This window comes from Amblyraja radiata, chromosome 8 (assembly GCF_010909765.2).
Source record: "Amblyraja radiata isolate CabotCenter1 chromosome 8, sAmbRad1.1.pri, whole genome shotgun sequence".
NCBI classification, from domain to species: domain Eukaryota; kingdom Metazoa; phylum Chordata; class Chondrichthyes; order Rajiformes; family Rajidae; genus Amblyraja; species Amblyraja radiata.
Genome location: NC_045963.1, coordinates 25,584,235 through 25,603,576, shown reverse-complemented (window position 1 = coordinate 25,603,576; position 19,342 = coordinate 25,584,235). Strand labels below are relative to the sequence as shown.

At 45.1% G+C, this 19,342-nt stretch overlaps 1 protein-coding gene across 1 annotated transcript in view; it reads left to right on the top strand.

Moving 5' to 3' along the window:
* The window catches only part of slc30a6 (solute carrier family 30 member 6), a 115,674-nt gene that overhangs the window by 293 nt on the left and 96,039 nt on the right, over window positions 1-19,342 (top strand). The window contains exon 2 of the mRNA XM_033025427.1: window positions 5,129-5,166. Within this exon, the coding sequence (XP_032881318.1) occupies window positions 5,129-5,166 (38 nt within the window). The remainder of the gene's footprint in view (window positions 1-5,128; window positions 5,167-19,342) is intronic.

Below are 19,342 nucleotides of genomic sequence, written 5' to 3'. Positions count from 1 at the left end.
GTGAGAATTAGGAGGAACGGAATACAGGGCCCGATCCCTTCCCGTTCCCTCATCCCATTAAACCAGCGATTACCACCACACATCTATCCTGTTCCAGACCCACTAAACCCAGCCCCAGTATCTGCACAGTCTCAACAACTTCCTCCCCCAAATAGTCCTAGCCTATTCCCAGCACTCTACCCCAATCTGTCCTAGTGCATCCTCCAGTCCCAATAGACCCTGAACCGCACTCATCCAACCCCATCAACGACTTGCTTCCCCAACCAATACAAGCCCATTCTCCAGCCCCAACAGTCTCCCAGCGCATCGTCCAGTCCCAGTGACCCCTTTCGCCTCACCAATTTTCTCCTCCCATTAATGCTAGTCCATCCTCTAGTCTCCTATTCCTTCCAACCTCTGCCACTCCAATAGTCCTTCCAGCCTCAACTTCCTCCCCCAACCAATTCTATCCCATTCCCACTAATCCCACCATATCCATTCCATTATTTTCCCAGCCCCATAACCTACATCCAACCAATTCTAATCCATCCTTGGTTACGAAGGACACAGAGTGCTTGAGTAACTCAGCAGGTCAGGCATCATCTTTGAAGAACATGGATAGGTGATGTTTTGCGTCAAGACCCTTCTTCAAACCCAGTCTGAGTTACTCCAGCACTTTGTGTCCTTTTTGTATATTAACCAGCATCTGAACTTAGAAAATAGGTGCAGGAGTAGGCCATTCGGCCCTTCGAGCCTGCACCGCCATTCAATATGATCATGGCTGATCATCCAACTCAGTATCCCGTAACTGCCTTCTCTCCATACCCCTGATCCCCTTAGCCACAAGGGCCACATCTAACTCCCTCTTAAATATAGCCAATGAACTGGCCTCAACTACCTTCTGTGGCAGAGAATTCCACAGATTCATCACTCTCTGTGTGAAAAATGTTCTTCTCATCTCGGTCCTAAAAGACTTCACCCCTATCCTTAAACTGTGACCCCTTGTTCTGGAACTTCCTTGTTTACACTTAGTAACCCTCCAAACACTGACATCCATCACCCTACTCCATCCAGTCCTAGCCCCAGCAATCTCCATCCAAACCCTAGCCTATCCTTTCACCACAGTAATTTCCCTTCCCGTCACCAGCAATCTAAATCAATTATCTTCTTCTCCTCCGACATCCATTCTTACCCATTCCACACCCAGATTCACTTACACCTCAGTCTCCCAATACCCCCAGCCAGTATTGTTGAACCTGGGCTAATTTTTCTTTTTACATAAACCCATATTGTTCAATGATCACAACCATGTGGTTGACTTTATGTTCTGAAATGGCCCAAGAAACCCATTAAGGGCTGGTTAGTGAGGAGCAGTGATTGGTGGATAATTGATTTGATTGATTTGATTATACCTTTAATAATCCTTTACAGGAAATTACAGTGCCACGACAGCTTCAAGACAGACATAAGTTAATGAAGTCTGGATCTTATGAGCATACCTTTATTTTGTAAAGGAAAGGCAAAATGCTGTTGATACATTTTTTTGAATTTTGCAAGAATGATTGATGGTTAAAAGTTAAAGTATACAATATGTAAAATAAGTAAGTGGTCAAGGAATAAGTGGTGACCACCTAACTGGGATGTCATCCCTGCTGTTTACCAATATATACAATGGGAGACTTTCTTTGCACATTATCTTTGTATGATTCTTTCTTTAAAAAATTTACTAAAGCATGGAATGTCTTAGCCAAGATCAAAAGATCATTTAATTATTAGAGTACAGACAGAGAGAGGTTAGTTAGATTTGGGTAGAACACAAAGTGTTGGAGTAACTCAGCAGGTCAGACAGCATCTCTGGATGGAATAGATAGGCGAAGTTTCAAGATTCTTCTCAGCTTTAAATTCAGAAGACACATGCACTTTGTCAGAAGTAACAGAGGTTCTCTAAACTTGATGTTCTCTTGTTATTATTGGAGAATTTGAATTTCTGTGGTATTTGTCATTTATGACTTTTTAATGTTGTCGTGGGGAAAAAACGTTCAGACTGTCGACCGTATCTTTGCCTCTCAAACTTTTTTTTAATTGACTGTTTTGTTTTGAAAAAAGAATATACAACTCAAATTAAGCAATATTAGTTATTTGGTTTAAATGTTGAGAATTAGATTTAGCAGATGTAAGGCAATCAGCACAAGAATCAAAGGTAATGTGAGGAAAAACTTCACACCCGGTAATTGTGATCTGAGGGTTACTCAAAATGGGAAAATCTATTTATTTTTGGCTTTCCAAAAGGAATAGCACATGTATTTAGGAAAAATAAGTGGAAGGGTACTAAATATGAGCTGAGGATACAATTAACTGCAGACGCAAGGAACTGCAGATGCTGGAATCTTGAGCAAAACACAAAGTGCTGCAGTAACTCATCGGGTCAGGCGGCATTTGTGGAGGGTACAGATAGGTCGCATTTTGGATCGGGACCCTTCCTTCAGACTAAGAATGAACTGAATTGCTATTATAAGAAGCATTGCACAAGACACAAGCATCCATTGCACAAGACTACTAAATGACAATTTCTGGTGCTGTACCAGCTCCATTATAGAAGGAAGGGGCTGATGATGGGTGGATATAACAAATCCAGCTTGGGTGAAAAGTTATTGTTAAATTCCAGTGTTCACATTCCTGGGTCCTGATGAGCAATCCTGAGCGACATTATGCTTTTTTTTTTGAAGTAGAACTATCTGGTATACTCACTAGAACAGAAGGTGGTGGGTATTTGAAATGAGCTGCCAGAGGAGGTAGTTGAGGCAGGTAGTATAACAGCATCTAAGACACTTGGACAGATACAAGGATAGGAAAGAATTAGAAGGATATGGGCCAAATGCAGACACATGGTACTAGCTTAGATGGGGCATCTTGGTCGCATGGATGAGTTGGGCGGAAGGACCTGTTCCTGTGCTCTATCACAATATTCCTTGAAAATGTTTGATTTCCTTTGTATTTTAATTGATTGATGGTAAAGGATTTGGCTAATTTTCAGCTGGAAGGATTTGTAGTTCTGATTCTTAAATTCATCTTAGTTATTCCCTTGAAAATTATTTGGTTCCTTTCAGGAACATAATTGGCCTCCAGATCGATGTGGCCAAGAAATTGCTTAAATATGTTGAGAACTTTGAGAAGAGGCCACTCCCTCTTCTCCCCTCTTCCATCGAGCAAAAGATATGGGTGTGAAAACGCACACCTCCAGATTCAGAGACAGTCTGAAGATGGGTCCCGACCCGAAACAATCCCGATCCATTGGTCCCGATCCATTCCTTCTCTCTATAGATGCTGCCTGTCCGGCTGAGTTATTCTTGCCTTTTGTGTGCATCTACAGTTTCTTCCCAGCTGTTATCAGGCAACTGAACCATCCTACCAACAACAAAAGTGCAGTCCCGGACTACCATCTACTTCATTGGAGACCCTCGGACTATCTTTAATCGGACTTTACTGTCTTTACTGTCTAGATAAACAAATAGGCGCGGTGGTTAAGTCCAGCTTCTTTCACCTAAGGAAGCTGGCAAAGGTGAAGCCCATCCTCGAGCGGCAGCATTTTGAAACAGTAATCCATGCCTTTATTACATCTAGGCTGGATTACTGTAACGCACTCTACTCTGGAGTCGCACGAGCTTCATTGGCTCGTCTCCAGCTGGTTCAAAATGCTGCCGCTCGCCTTTTGACCGGAACTCGAAAGAGGGAGCACATTACGCCAATTTTGGCCTCCCTTCACTGGCTCCCAGTGCACTTTCGAGTTCATTTTAAAATTCTTTTATTTGTTTTCAAATCATTGAATGGGCTCGCCCCGCCTTACCTCTCTGAGCTGCTCCACCTATATGCTCCTGCCCGGTGCCTCAGGTCAGCTGATCAGCTGCTCCTTGAGGTACCACGGTCTAAGCGGAAGCTCAGAGGGGATAGAGCCTTTTCTGTTGCTGCTCCGGCACTCTGGAACACCTTGCCGTTGCACATCAGACAGGCCCCCTCACTGTCCATCTTCAAATCCTCCCTAAAAACTCATTTTTATTCTCTGGCTTTCGACACTGGCTGAGACATTGCTCCTGTTCTTAGTGCTTTTAATGTCTTTTAATTTTTTACTGTTTTTAGTCCTTCGTTTTACGGTTTTTAATGATTTGTAATAACTTTTTGTCCATGAGTTCTCATGTACAGCACTTTGTGGCAACTGCGGTTGTTTAAAGCGCTTTATAAATAAAGTTTATTATTATTATTATTTATCTTGCTCTAAATGTTATTCACGATATTCCCTTTATCATGTATCTTTACACTGTGGATGGCTCAATTGTAATTGTGTATTCTCTTTCCACTGACTGGTTAGCATGCAAGAAAAGCTTTTCACTGTACCTCGGCATACATGGCAATAAACGAATGACTAATGATAGGAGCCTGTCAGTCAGCCCATCAGGACGCAGGGTTTCAAGCCAAAATGTCAGCAATTATTTTACCCCCCCTAGTAACAAAATATGCTGCACACATTGTTACTGCTTTTACATTAAAAAAAGATGCTTGATAGATGTTTATAATCCTGGTGCTCTCATCCAGTAGTTCCCCCCTTGGCTGTCGCTCCAAAAATAGCAAGTGAAGTGGACTGATATCTTGAATATACTGTGCAATGTCAGAATGTGCTCAGAATAAATGGACGTACCTTTAGAAAGGGGATGAGGAGAAATTTATTTGATGAATCTGTGGAATTAATTGCCACAGACGGCTGTGGAGGCCAAGTCTTGGATGTTTTTAAAATGGAGATTAACAGATTCTTGATTGGTAAGGGTGTCAAAGGTTATGGGGAGAAGGCATGAGGATGGGGTTGAGAGGGAAGGATAGATCGGCCATGATTGAATGTCAGAGTACTCAATGGGCCAAATTGCCTAATTCAGCATCTATGACATGAGTTTATGAAAAATGCTAAGCACCCAAAGAGTTGGAACATTCCAAGAACTCTCCCAACAATGTGCCCTCTTGGGCATTCTTATGGGGAGGGGAAATGGGTAGTTTTTAAAAATAAGTCTACTTTTCCGTTTGGAGTTTAAAAGGATAGTTTATTCCAGTGTCTTAAGCAAACACTCTTATAACAACCCATTCCACGCCTTCCTTGTTGTTCCAGTGCACAGAAGAGGACTGGACACAAGTACGTATCTTTTGGTAAGTACAATATCAACATTGGCCACCATTCCTCCTGTTTTCTATCGATGTAGGTCTTGTGCGAGTCTAAGTCTCCCATGCCTAGCCTGCAGCTGTCCTGTTCTAGTGAGTGCATTTGGAAAGGATGATGTCATTTGAAATGCTGCTAATCAACTAATGCTATCTGGCAGTGCTTTCTGAGTGTTCGTTAACTGGACTTCCAAGTTAATAATTCTCATGTGGATGCCATTTTGAAATGAATCCAGTTGCGTATATTGTGTAGGGGATGATGGGGAGGTGGGTGGGTAGAAGGAGGTAGTAATATAGTAATATGTTATCAACATATAACAGGGCTGCCAACATTGGGTGAGAGTTGGGAGTGAGAAATTTGCGAGAGACCAAGCCAGAGGGGTGGGAGGAGGGTGCCCCTCCCATTGGTACGGAACATTTGCATTTTTCAGCTTGAAATTGTGCAATATGGTGCATACTGTAGCGAGTCTTATAACTTACACTTGAATACAATATATATGCTTTAAATTGGATTGGAGCGTTTTTGAAAGGGGGGAGGCTGTGCGATCACTGATCACTGGCCTTGGGAGTATCCGGTGAGGGAGTGGAGCAACCGAGTGGGGAGAGGGTGTGGAAGAAGGGTAGGAACTTTTTGAAATTTGATGTATTAAAATCATGTTTTAGTGCACTGTAGAAGTATGATTTCAATGTTTTTTGTATGAAGTATTTTTAAGAGGTAACTTTTTAAGGGGTAACTTTATCCACACAAAGGGTGATGGGTATATGGAACAATCAATCAATCAATCAATCAATCAATCAATCAATCAATCTTTATTGTCATCTTGCAAGCAACAGTTGTACAGTGCAAAATGAAAAGACGTTTCCCAGGGAATACCGGAGCATCGCACATGAAATTTAAAACATTTCACAACATAATAACACTAAAAACAATCCAGTCCCTGATGGAACAGTATAAATAGTTAAAAGCAGGTAAAACAACAACGTTAAAATACAGTAATACAGTAATACAATAACAAGCTGCCAGAGGAGGTAGTTGAGGCAGGGACCATCCCAACATTTAAGAAAAAGTTAGACTGATACATGGATAGGACAGGTTTGGAGGTATGGACCAAAAGCAGGTAGCGTAGCTGGGACATGTTGGCGGGTGTGGGCAAGTTGCGCCGAAGGGCCTGTTTTCACACTGTATCACTCTATGACTACATTATACCTCCACCATGCATGAATGCTTCAAAATCAAGTGATCGAGTTTTATTGCCATATACTCAAGCATAGAAACATAGAAAATAGGTGCAGGAATAGGCCATTCGGCCCTTCGAGCCAGCACTGCCATTCAATATGATCATGGCTATTCGTCTAAAATCAGTACCTCTTTCCTGTTTTTTCCCCATATCCCTTGATGTCGTTAGCCCCAAGAACTAAATGTAACTCTCTCTTGAAAACATCCAGTGAATTGGCCTGCACTGCCTTCTGTGGCAGAGAATTCCACAGATTCACAACTCTCTACGTGAAGAAAGTTTGTCCTCATCTCAGTCCTAACTGCCCCCCCCTCCCCCCTCCCCTTTATTCTTAAACTGTGACTCATGGTTCTGAACGCCCCCAACATCGGGAACATTTTTCCTGCAGTTACAGTAAGTGAAAATCTAGCAGGCAAGCAGGATGCTTTCTCCAACCACCCCCATTTGAAGTCCACTACCTTCCACCGTTTCTACCCAGTGCTTGGTACTTACTTCCAGCAGCCACTGGTTGTCCTCCAGGATGCACCGAGCTGCAGCCTGATCCATGCCGGTCACCTGGGCAAATTCGACACAGAGAGTCTCTCTATCTCCCCCCTCTCTTCCGCTCTCTCTCCTCTCAACCCCCCCCCCCCCTCTATCTCTCCCTTCCCCCTCTCTTTCTCTCCTCTCTCCCTCTCTGTCTCTCCTCTCACCCCCTCTCTCTCCCCTGTCTCCCCCTCTCACTCTCTCCCCTTCCCTCTCTTCTCTCTCCCCTTCCCTCTCTTCTCTCTCCCCCCTCTCTCTCTCTCCCTCCCACCTCTCTCTCTCCCCCCCTCTCTCTCTCTCCCCCCTCTCTCTCTCTCCCCCCTCTCTTTCCCCCCTCTCTCCCTCACACCTTACTCTTCCCCCTCTCTCTTGTCCTCTATCTTGTCCTCTCTCTTGTCCTCTCTCTTGTCCTCTCTCTTGTCCCCTCTCTCCCCTAACTCTCTCTCCCCTAACTCTCTTTCCCCTAACTCTCTTTCCCCTAACTCTCTCTCCCCTAACTCTCTTTCCCCTAACTCTCTTTCCCCTAACTCTCTTTCCCCTAACTCTCTTTCCCCTAACTCTCTTTCCCCTAACTCTCTCTCTCCCTCTCTTTCTTCTCTCTCTCCCCCTCTTTCTTCTCTCTCTCCCCCTCTTTCTTCTCTCTCTCCCCCTCTTTCTTCTCTCTCCCTCTCTTTCTTCTCCCTCTCCCCCTCTTCTCTCTCTCCCCCTCTTCTCTCTCTCCCTCCCCTCTCTCTCCCCCTCTTCTCTCTCTCCCCCTCTTCTCTCTCTCCCCCTCTTCTCTCTCTCCCCCTCTTCCCTCGCTTCCCCCCAACCTCTTTCTCCCTCCCTCTCTATCTCCCCCTCTCCACACATTCTCCCCTATCTCTTTCCCCTCTCTCTCTGTCTCCTCTCTCTCTTCCCTCTCTCTCCTCCTCTCTTCCCCATTTCTCCCTCCTACCTCACTCTTCCCCTTGCACTCTCTTTCTCCTCTGTCTCTATTTCTTTTTCTTTGCCCCCCTATCTCTCTTTCCCGTTTCTCTTTCCCCCTCTCTCTTTTACCACCCCTCTCTCTTCCCCTTCTCTCTCCCATTCTCTCCTACCCTCTCCTCCTTCTCCACCCCCTCTCACTCCCCCCCCCTCTCCCACCTCACTCTCCCCCCTCTCTCTCCCCTACCTCTCTCTCCCCCTCCCTCTTCTCTCTCTCCATTCACTCCCCCCCTGTCTCTCTCCTCTCACCCCCCTCTCTCTCCCCCCACTTTCTCCCTGTCTCCTTCCCCTCTCTCTCTCTCCACCTCCCTTTGAGAGTCTGTCCCTTCGGCACGGAGACTCTCGCGGCAGCGGCAGCAGCGCAACACTTCCGACGCCTCCGCGGCCCGGGACATGCACTGTCCGGAGTGCTCCGTGGCCAGAGCTGCAGCGAGCGACACGCCGGCCCCGGCAAACACTCGTCCGTCCCGGCTCCCTGCATCTGTTCCGGCCGCTGGTTCTGCTCCCATCCCTCCCGCAGCCCCTGCTCTCCAACACCCGCGGACCATGCAGTTTATCCGAGTTTTGAAATTTTCGTTGATCACAAAATTTCTCACCACTGAGCGTGAGAAATTTCTGATGAGCGTGAGGGCATGAGAGTTTGCTTGAGGGCATGAGTCTCGCGCTCAAAGCGTGAGAGTTGGCAGCCCTGATATAATGTTAAAAAAAAAGGGAACTATGCATTTCTTGGAAATCAAACCTGGGCAGGGTCTTCACAGTGAATGTTCGGGCCCTGGAGAGTATTGTAGAGCAGCGGAATCTAGGAGTGCATGTACATAGTTCCTTGAAAGTGCCATCACAGGTAGATAGGGTGGTAAAGAAGGCTTTCAACACATTGTCCTTTATCAGTCAGAGTATTGAGTATAGGAGTTGGGGTGTTCTATTATAGTTGTACAAGATTTTAGAGATGCCACACTAGGAGTATTGTGTTCAGCTTTGGTCACCCTGCTACAAAAAGGATGTCATTAAGATGGAAATAATGCAGAGATTTGCAAGGATGTTGCCAGGATTCAAGGGTCTGAGCTATAGGGAGATGTTGGGCAGGCTAGGACTTTCCTCCTTGGAGCACAGTACGATGAGGTGTGATCTTATAGAAGTGTTTACAATCATGGGATTTGATAAAGGTGACAGTGCAGAGTCTCTTACCCAGGGTAGGGGAATCAAGAACCAGAGGTTTAAGGTGAACGGGGAAGGGTTTAATAGGAACCTGAGGGGCAACTTTTTTACTATTTGGTAAATACTGGGTATTTGTAATGATTTGTCAGAGGAGGTAGCTGAGATAGGTACAACAACAGCATTTAAAAGACATTTGAATAGATAGGTTAGGAGGAATCTGGACCAAATGCAAGCAAATGGGACTAGATCAGATGGGGCAATGTAGTTGGCATTGGCAAGTTGGGCCAAAGTTCCACATGTTAAAGTTCATTTGTTCATTGACTTGCGATAGTGGCGTTTAAGAGGCTTTTAGATAGGCATGTGTAATATGCAGGGGATGGTGGGATATGGATCATATGCAGATAGATAAGAGCTGTTCTTGGCATCATGTTTGGCACATACTTTGTGGGCCAAAGCGGCAGTACCTGTGCTGTACTGTTCTGTATACTGTTCGATTTTTCATACCTAATTGTTCATAAATGGCATGCAGGGCCTTATCAAAGTGGGGTTGAGAGTCAATTGAATTGATGTGGGTCTCTAGTCACGTACAGGCCTGACCAAGTAAAGATGGAAAATGTCCTTCATATGAATCAATCAAATGGATTTTTAGAACAATTAGAAGTTTCACAAATATCATTACTGATACTAGCTTTAATTCCAGATTATGCTGGAGTGACTCAGCGGGACTCTGGAGAGAAGGAATGGGTGACATTTCGGGTCCACTCTCCAGAGATGCTGCCTGTCCTGCTGAGTCATGCCAGCATTTTTTGTCTACCTTCGATTTAAACCAGCATCTGCAGTTCTTTCCTACACATTAATTCCAGATTAGTTTAGTTCAGAGATACAGCATGGAAGCAGGCCTATCGGCCCACCATGTCCGTGCCAACCAGTAATCCCCACACATTAACACTAATCTACACTCACTATGGACAATTTGCAATTTTACCAAGCCTACAAAACCTGTATGTCTTTGGAGTGTGGGAGGAAACCAAAGATCCAATGGAAAACTCACACAGGTCTCAGGGAGAACATACAAACTCCATATAGACAGCACCCGTAGTCAGGATGGAACCTGGGTTTCTGGTGCCGGGGCCGAGCCACTGTGCCGCCCCATTTCTATTTAATTAATCTCAATTTAAATTCCACACCTGCCATTGTAGGATTTAAATAGTCTGGACTCCTGATGTAAGCTCTACTTTAACCATTGTAGTCCCCAAACTCGTAGTTCTTGCCTGTTTTCCTGCTTGATATCTATCTTAAACTGTCTTGGCATCTTAATCTGATTTTAACTAAAACAATTTGCAGGCACCACAGTGGTGCAGCAGTAGAGTTGCTGCCTTACAGCGCCAGAGACCCGGGTTCAATCCTGACTATGGGTGTTGTCTGTATGGAGTTTGTACCTTCTCCCTGTGACCGCGAGGATTTTCTCCAGGTGCTCCAGTTTCCTCCCACGCTCCAAAGACGTACAGTTTGTAGGTTAGTTGGCTTTGGTAACATTTTAAATTATCCCTAGTGTATAGGAAAGTGTTAGTGTGTATATGGGGCGATCGCTGGTCAGCGCAGGCTTGGTGGGCTGAAGTGCCTGTTTCTGTGCTGTATCTCTAAAGTCTAAAATACCCCATCAGTACATTATGGAACACAGTGCAAGATAATGCTCGAAATTGAAATGTTATTAAGCCACAAGGAGTTTTGGAAAACACAAGTTAATTATTTTATTATTGCTGACTTGAATACAAACTCATAGCCATTTTATCTCTGGAGAAATTAAATAAAATGACTGAATCCAGTTTATGCTAGCTGATTTCACCCAGGCAGATGTTGTGCTGCTTCCTTGGTTTAGCTGGGTGAAAGAGAATAAATGATCTAGGGTTTTTGTTCCTCATCTATATCCATTTCCATCTGCTAGAAAATGCATGTGTGTAGATATTGGGCAAGAGCTGGTTTGGCTCAGCTGCAATTTCCTCCAGAGCCAAGCTGATAGCGCTCATGGGGGCATGCACATTAAGAATAGGAACTTGGGTAAGGCACTGGAGGGCATCTGCTGTAAGACTGAGGAGTTTACACCCCCTCTGGAATAGTGGAAGGCAGAAGGAAAACATAAGTTCTCAAAAACAGCTTACTGTATTGAAACAAGCTGCACACACACACAACAAGAAGGAGCAGCACAGTGGCTAACTCACAGCTATAGGTTGATTACCACACAGCTCCAATGACCCAGGTTTAATCCAGACCTCCAATGTTTGACTGTGTGAGTGACTGCACATTCTACCTGTGACAGCATGTGTGTCCTCCGTTGCTCTGATTTCTTCCTATTTCCCAAATATATTTGGATTATCCCTTGTGAGTGGTAGAAACTGTGAGGAATTGTGGAGAATGTGAAGAAAATATAATGTGACTATTGTTAAGTGAAGAGCCTGATTGCAAATAGTTGGACTGTAATAAAATATTTCATTTAAATTGTTTTAAAGGTATCCAGAATAGATCTGCTTTACTAAAGATAAATATTCCTTGGAAAATTTTATATTGCCAAAAAATATATATGTTGCCATCCCTGGTTATATCTGCAATACGTTTAGCATTGGGCCTAAATTCTATGGAAGATCGCAGGTTATACTTTTCCATTCATTTTTTGAATATCATGCAGAGTTCTTCCCTTGTAAAATTGGTCATTACACATAAGACATTTTCAGTCTTGGATTAATTAATGCATAAATAAAGGTTTGTTTAATGTGGTGAATCTGTATCCCATTTATTTTTCCATGTCAATTTGCTCTGCTCTCAATGTTAACTTTGCAATAATTTGAACATGTAGCACCCTTAACATTGAATGGTGTTTTTAATTTTGAAAAGCCAATTCAAGTCAATTTGTGAGCTGAGTGGGTAGTTATACTGCCTCAGCGATGCTGCTTAATGTAGAAGCAAAGAGTTGCAGATGCTGGTTTACAAAAAATGACACAACGTTTTGGAGTAACTCAGCGGGTCAGGCAGCATCTCTGGAGAAAAAGGATAGGTACGTTTCTGGTCGGGTTATTCTTTGGACGGGTCTTTAACCAGTGCTACTTGCTAGCTTGATGTGAGACAGATAAATTAATGACTTTACAACTAATGCAACTGGACTAAGTGTTGCAGGACAAAAGGCTTGTTCATTGGTAACTTTCCAACATATAAATACTTCAGAGTATAACTCAGCATTTTGTGCTCCAAATATGTTGCATGACCTACTGAGTTACTCCAATACTTTGTCCTTTTCTAAACATATAGTTTGAAAAAGGGGTTGTTTAAGAGGGAACTGCAGATCCTAGGCTCAGCACCGGGCTTGAAGTCTCCACGCTGCAGACTGACATCTCGAGGTCTAACTGTGCTGGGTCCTAGTGCTCGTCCCCCTAACACATGGAACCTCAGTGGTTGTTCCACTGGCTCTTCCCCTTCCCCCTCAAACCATGTGACCCCAGCTCTTCCCCACCCACACTATAGTCCTCATATCCCCTTCCTCCCTTACCACCCCCCCTACCAGACATCGCCACGGTCCACTCATCTGCCTTCCTCCGGCCCCAACCCTGTGTGTTCACCATCCCTCCTGACATCCCCCTCTCGAATACTGAACGGTCTGTCCTCAGCAGAGGCCTCACCTTTGTTCCCCCCCCCCCCCCGTCATCACCTTAATGAGTTCCACGTCCGCCACGATGTGGAGCTCTTCCGTCCCCTCCGCGTCAAAGCGTTTTTCCATGGGAAGAAGTCCTCGCCCCCCAGTGATGACCCCTTCTCCCGTCTCCAACGGACCCCCTCCTCTTGGACTCCCCCTCATGTTCATCTACCGGCATTAAACCTTTTTATTTGAAACTTCCGGCAGGTCATCAACCGCCTCAACTTCTCCACTCCCCTATCTCACTCTAACCTCTCCCCCCTCCCCCCCCCCCCCTGAACGTACAGCCCTCCACTCACTCTGGAACAACCCAGACTGGGTGATCAAACCTGCCGACAAGGGAGGTGCCGTGGTAGTGTGGCACGCTGATCTCTACAAGGCTGAGGCCACGCGCCAACTCTCAGACACCTCCTCCTCCTTATCCTTGCACCTTGACCCCACAGACGAGCACCAGGCCACTATCTCTAGCACCATCACTGACTTCATCACGTCAGGCTCCCTGCCTCCCAAACCTCCAACCTCTTAGTTCCCCAGCCCCCACGGCCCGATTTTACCTTCTCCCCAAAATCCACAAACCTGACTGTCCTGGCAGACCCATTGTTTCTGCCTGTTCGTGTTCCACCGAACTTATTTCCACATACCTCGACTCCATCCGATCCCCCCTGGTTTAATCCCTCCCTACCTATGTTCAAGACACCTCACACGCTCTTCGTCTACTCCATGACTTCCATTTTCTAGGCCCCCATTCCCTCATCTTCATCACTCTACACCTTCATCCCCCACCAGGAGGTTCTTAAAGCCCTCCGTTTCTTCGACGACCACAGAACCAACCAATCCCCGTCAACTGATACTCTCCTCCGCCTGGTCCTTACCCTTAACAACTTTTCGTTTGACTCCTCCCATTTCCTCCAAATACAAGGCGTAGCTATGGGCACACGCATAGGCCCAAGCTATGCCTGCCTCTTTGTAGGGTACGTCGAACAATCTTTGTTCGAGGCGTACCATGGCCCTATGCCCAAACTCTACCTCCGCTACATCGACGACTGCATTGGTGCTATCTCCTGCACCCACACACAACTCACTGACTTCATCCATTTCACCACTAACTTCCACTAACTTCCATCCGGCACTCAAATACACCTGGACCATTTTCGACATTTCCCAACCATTTTGTAGACCTGACTATCTCCATCGCAGGCTACTGACCGACATCTACTATAAACCCACTGACTCCCATGGCTATCTGGACTACACTTCTTCCCACCCTGCTTCCTGTAAGGACTCTATCCCCTACTCCCAATTCCTCCGTCTACGCGGCATCTGCACCCAGAATGAGGTGTTCCATACCAGGGCATCGGAGATGTCCTCATTCTTCAGGGAACGGGGGTTCCCCTCTTCTACTATAGATGAGGCTCTCACCAGGGTCTCTTCTGTACCCCATAACTCTGCTCTCACTCCCCATCCCCCCCACTCGTAACAAGGGCAGTCCCCCTTGTCCTCACCTTCCACCCTACCAGCTGTCACATACGACAAATAATCCGCCGACATTTTCGCCACCTCCAACGGGATCCCACCACTGGCCACATCTTCCCATCTCCTCCCCTGTCTGCTTTCCGCAGAGACCGCTCCCTCCGTAACTCCCTGGTCAATTTGTCCCTTCCCACCCAAACCACCCCCTCTCCTGGCACTTTCTCTTGCAACCGCAGGAAATGCTACACTTGTCGTTTTACCTCCTCCCTTGACTCCATTCAAGGACCCAAGCAGTCTTACCAGGTGCGGCAGAGGTTCACCTGCACCTCCTCCAACCTCATCTATTGCATCCGCTGCTCTAGGTGTCAGCTGCTCTACATCGGTGAGACCAAGTGCAGGCTTGGCGATCGCTTCGCCCAACACCTCCGCTCGGTTCGCATTAACCAACCTGATCTCCCGGTGGCTCAGCACTTCAACTCCCCCTCCCATTCCGAATCCGACCTTTCCGTCCTGAGCCTCCTCCATGGCCAGAGTGAGGCCCACTGTAAATTGGAGGAGCAGCACCTCATATTTCGCTTGGGTAGTTTACACCCCAGCGGTATTAACAGTGACTTCTCTAATTTCAGGTAGTCCCTACTTTCTCCTCCCCTTCCCAGCTCTCCCTCAGCCCACTATCTCTTCCTTTCTTCTTTCCGCATCCCCCCCCCCCCCCCCCCCCACCCTCACATCAGTATGAAGAAGAATCTCGACCCGAAACGTTGCCTATTTCCTTCGCTCCATAGATGCTGTCTCACCCGCTAAGTTTCTCCAGCATTTTTGTCTACGTTTGAAAAGGGGGACTCATCCACCAGGTGGAGCCATTGTAAAACTAATCTCTTTCACCAATCTGGTTAGATTAGGACCTTAGTTAGAAACAAAATGCTGGAGAAATTCTGCGGGACAGGCATCATCTCTGGCATGGGTGACGTTTCAGGTCGAGACCCTCCTTCTTCAGAATCTGAAGATCTGCTTTATCCAGAGATGCTGCCTGTCCTGCTGAGTTTCTCCAGCATTTTGTGTCTATCTTTGGTGTAAAACCAGCATCTGCAGTTCCCTCCTATACAGTGCTTTCAGAAAGTATTCAGACCTCTTCACTTTTTCCGCATTACGTTACAGCCTTATTTTAAAATGGATTAAAAAAAAAATTTAATCATCAAACTACACACAATACCCCAAAATGAAGAAACAAAAACAGGTGTTTAGAAATCTTGCAAAGTAATTGAAAAGAAATAACTGAAATATCACATTTACATAAGTATTCAGACCCTTTGCAATGACGCTCAAAATTGAGCTGAGGTTCATCCTGTTTCCATTGATTATCCTTGAGATGTTTCTACAACTTGATTGGAGTCCACCAGTGGTAAATTAAATTGATTGGACATGATTTGGAAAGGCACACACCTGTCTATATAAGGTCCCACAGTTGACAGTGCATGTCGGAGCAAAAACCAAGCCATGAAGACGATGGAGTTGGCCATAGACCTCTGAGACAGGATTGTGTCGAGACACAGATCTGGGGAAGAGTATTTCTGCAGCATTGCAGGTCCCGAAGAGCACAGAGTCATTCTTAAATGGAAGAACTTTGAAACCACCAGGACTCTTCATAGAGCTGGCTGCCCGACCAAACTGAGCAATCGGTGGAAGAAGAGCCTTGGTCAGGGAGGTGACCAAGAACCCAATGGTCACTCTGACAGAGCTCCAGAGTTCCTCAGTGGAGATGGGAGAACTTTCCACAAGGACAACTATATCTGAAGCACTTCACCAATCAGGCCGTTATGGCAGTGGCCAGATGGAAGCCTCTCCTCAGTAAAAGGCACATGATAGCCCGCTTGGGGTTTGCCAAAAGGCATGAGAAACAAGATTCTCTGGTCTGATGAAACCAAGATTGATCTCTTTGACCTGAATGCCAAGCGTCATGTCTGGAGGAAACCAGGCACCGCTCATCACCTGGCCAATACCATACCTACGGTGAAGCATGGTGGTGGCAGCATCATGCTGTGGGAATGTTTTTCAGCGGCAGGAACTGGGAGACTAGTCAGGATCGAGGGAAAGATGAACGGAGCAAAGTACAGAGAGATCCTGATGAAAACCTGCTCCAGAGCGTTCTGGACTTCAGATCGGGGCGGAGGTTCACCTTCCAACAGGATAACGACCCTAAGCACACAGCCAAGACAACGCAGGAGTGAATTTGTGTGAAGTCTGTGAATGTCCTTGAGTGGCCCAGCCAGAGCCTGGACATGAACCCAATCGAACATCTCTGGAGGGATCTGAAAATAGCTGTGCATCAACGCTCCCCATCCAACCTGACAGAGCATGAGAGGATCTGCAGAGAAGAATGGGAGAAATTACCCAAATACAGGTGTGCCAAGCTTGTAGCATCATACCCAAGAAGACTTAAGGCTGTAATCACTGCCAAAGGTGCCTCTTATTTTAGAATAAGGCTGTAACGTAACAAAATGTGGAAAAAGTGAAGGGGTCTGAATACTTTCTGAATACACTGTACACTAGATTAGGACTCTAATTTAGTTCAAAAGAGAAACTATTAAAGGAACTTATCGGGTCAGGCAGCATCCGTGGAGGGAATGGACAGGTGATGTTTCGGGTTGGGACCCTTCTCAGATAGATGGAATTGTGAGAAAAAGCTAGAAAAGAATGGTGGGTATGGGCTTTTTTTCCCCAGCTCCCCTCACTCGACATCATTCTGAAGAAGGGTCCCAACCTTTAGTCTGTCCATTCCCTCCAGTGATGCTGCCTGACCCACTGTGTTCCTCCAGCAGTTTGTCTTCTGCTCAAAATGTCAGTTTCTGCAGTTAATGCTCACTAATGTAGTTATTTTAGTTCTAAGGGTGGCGGAAGGGGGAGATTCAACATCAAAGATAATGTTTAAAGATTTATCAAGTGCAATGGTGACATGAAATATGGGTGTATATACAAAATAGAAGCGAAATAGTGTCGCAAAAGATTTCCTAAAGTGAGCGTAAGAGCTAAAACCAAACTGCTGGAAAAAAGTCAGTGATTAAGCAGCATTTATGGAGGCAAAGGAATGATCAATATTTCCCTGCAACCAGACTGAAAATGTAGAGGGAAGATATGTGAGAGGGAGAGGTGGAACCAGGTGAAGGGGATAATGGGCAGATAGAGCCTGGTGGGGGAGCAGGAGAGGGTAGGAAAGATAAACCAAAGGAGAAGAAGCCCAGGTGGGTAGGTGTGTGAGTGATGGGCATCTGCCAGGTGGGGGAGGGTAATGGACTTGGTAACTAAGGGGAGAAAGGATGGAACCTGTGAACAAAGGGTGGGAGAACTCCGATGAACTGGTGGGAGTGGGAAAATAACACATTTGCGCATTACACAAAATTGGAAAATTCAACATTCATACCATTGTGTTGTAGGCTACTCACATGATAGCGTGCACTCTACTGTACACCTGTAGAAGTTAAATAGAGTATCCATTGACATACTGAATCTTCTCGAAATTGTACGGAAGTGGAAAATGAATTTTCTTTGTGATTGCATCAATGTTCCAGGCCCAGGATAGATCATCAGAAATATGTACATCCAGGAACTTGAAGCTGTTGCCTTTTTCCATGGAATGGGAGCTTTCAACCAACCGAGTCCACACCGACTATTGATCACCTGCACGCAATAGTTCTATTTTCCCACTTTCTGTGGTGATGGTTGAATTAAGGCTCTGAGACAGACACAAAAATACTGGAGTGACTCAGAGGGACATGCAGCATCTCTGGATGGAAGGAATGGGTGGCGTTTTGGGTCGAGACCCTTCTTCAGACTGAAGTTGCGGGAAAGGGAAATGAGAGGTATAGAAGATAATGTAGAGAAATAAAGAACAATGAATGAAAGATATGCAAAAAGTAACGAAGATAAAGGAAACAGGCCATTGTTAGCTGTTTGTTGATTGAAAATGAGAAGCTGGTGTGACTTGGGTGAGGGAGCGATAGCGAGAGAGGGAATGCCGGGATTACAGAGTTAGATAAATCAATATTCATACCACTGGGCTGCAAGGTGTCCAATCTAAATATGAGTTGCTGTTCCTCCAATTTGCATTTAGCCTCACTCTGACAATGGAGGAGACCTAGGACAGAAAGGTCAGTGTGGGAATGGGAAGGAGAATTAAAACTGTTTAGCAACCGGGAGATCAGTTAGGTTCAGGCAGACTAAGCGAAGGTGTTCAGTGAAACGATCGCCCAATCTATGTTTGGTCTCACTGATGTATATGAGACATTTCTACTAGATAATGGAAGGAAATGGCTCTAAGATGGGTAAACAAAGCTGAGCTAGAGATAAGATATTATATAATGGTAGGCCTGGGTCGAGAGTTTGAACATAACAATCATAAGGAACATATGACATGGGCTTAACTGTTTGTTATAAGGGATGAAGGATATTTTGATAGACCTAAATAGACTGGAATCTGTAGATGCATTTAATATATATTACAATAGTGAACAGTCCACTCACTCCAGCAGACCAGGAGCTAATAACAGTTTAAAGCACGCACATACACAATATGGTTTTTTTTTAACTTTTGAGACTTTAAAACATTTGGGAATTTTCAGTCTTTCCCTTCATCCTTGAAGTTGAAGAAAAATACATTATGAACATTCTAATCTGAATTTTCTTTAAAGTATTTGTGCTTTAACAGTGAAAAATATGAATAAAGATCACGAAGGACAGAAAACAGGATGAATAACGAGGCAGGAACTATATTTAAACAAAAGTAAGAACATGGCTTTTCTGCACTTGAGATTGAGGTAATTAGATAGAAAAATCCATGAGACTTCAATCTTTTGTAAAAACACAATAATGATAAGTTATCTTAATAGTTTGAGGAAGAGTGCACAATGTAAGGAGCTCTAAAGAGGAGAAATCGGTGCTGAGATGGATTTACAAAGGGAATAAATGAAAGCAAATTTATCTAAGGGCACTTGTGTACAACTGAATACGTTGAAGTCCTCTTGCAATTTCAGAGTCATGCTTAAGAGAATGAAATTATGATATGATCTCTTAGTTTGTGCTCATCTCTCTACATGACTTCTTGACTTGTACCCAGTCCCATGACTGACGAGTCGAGTATGCG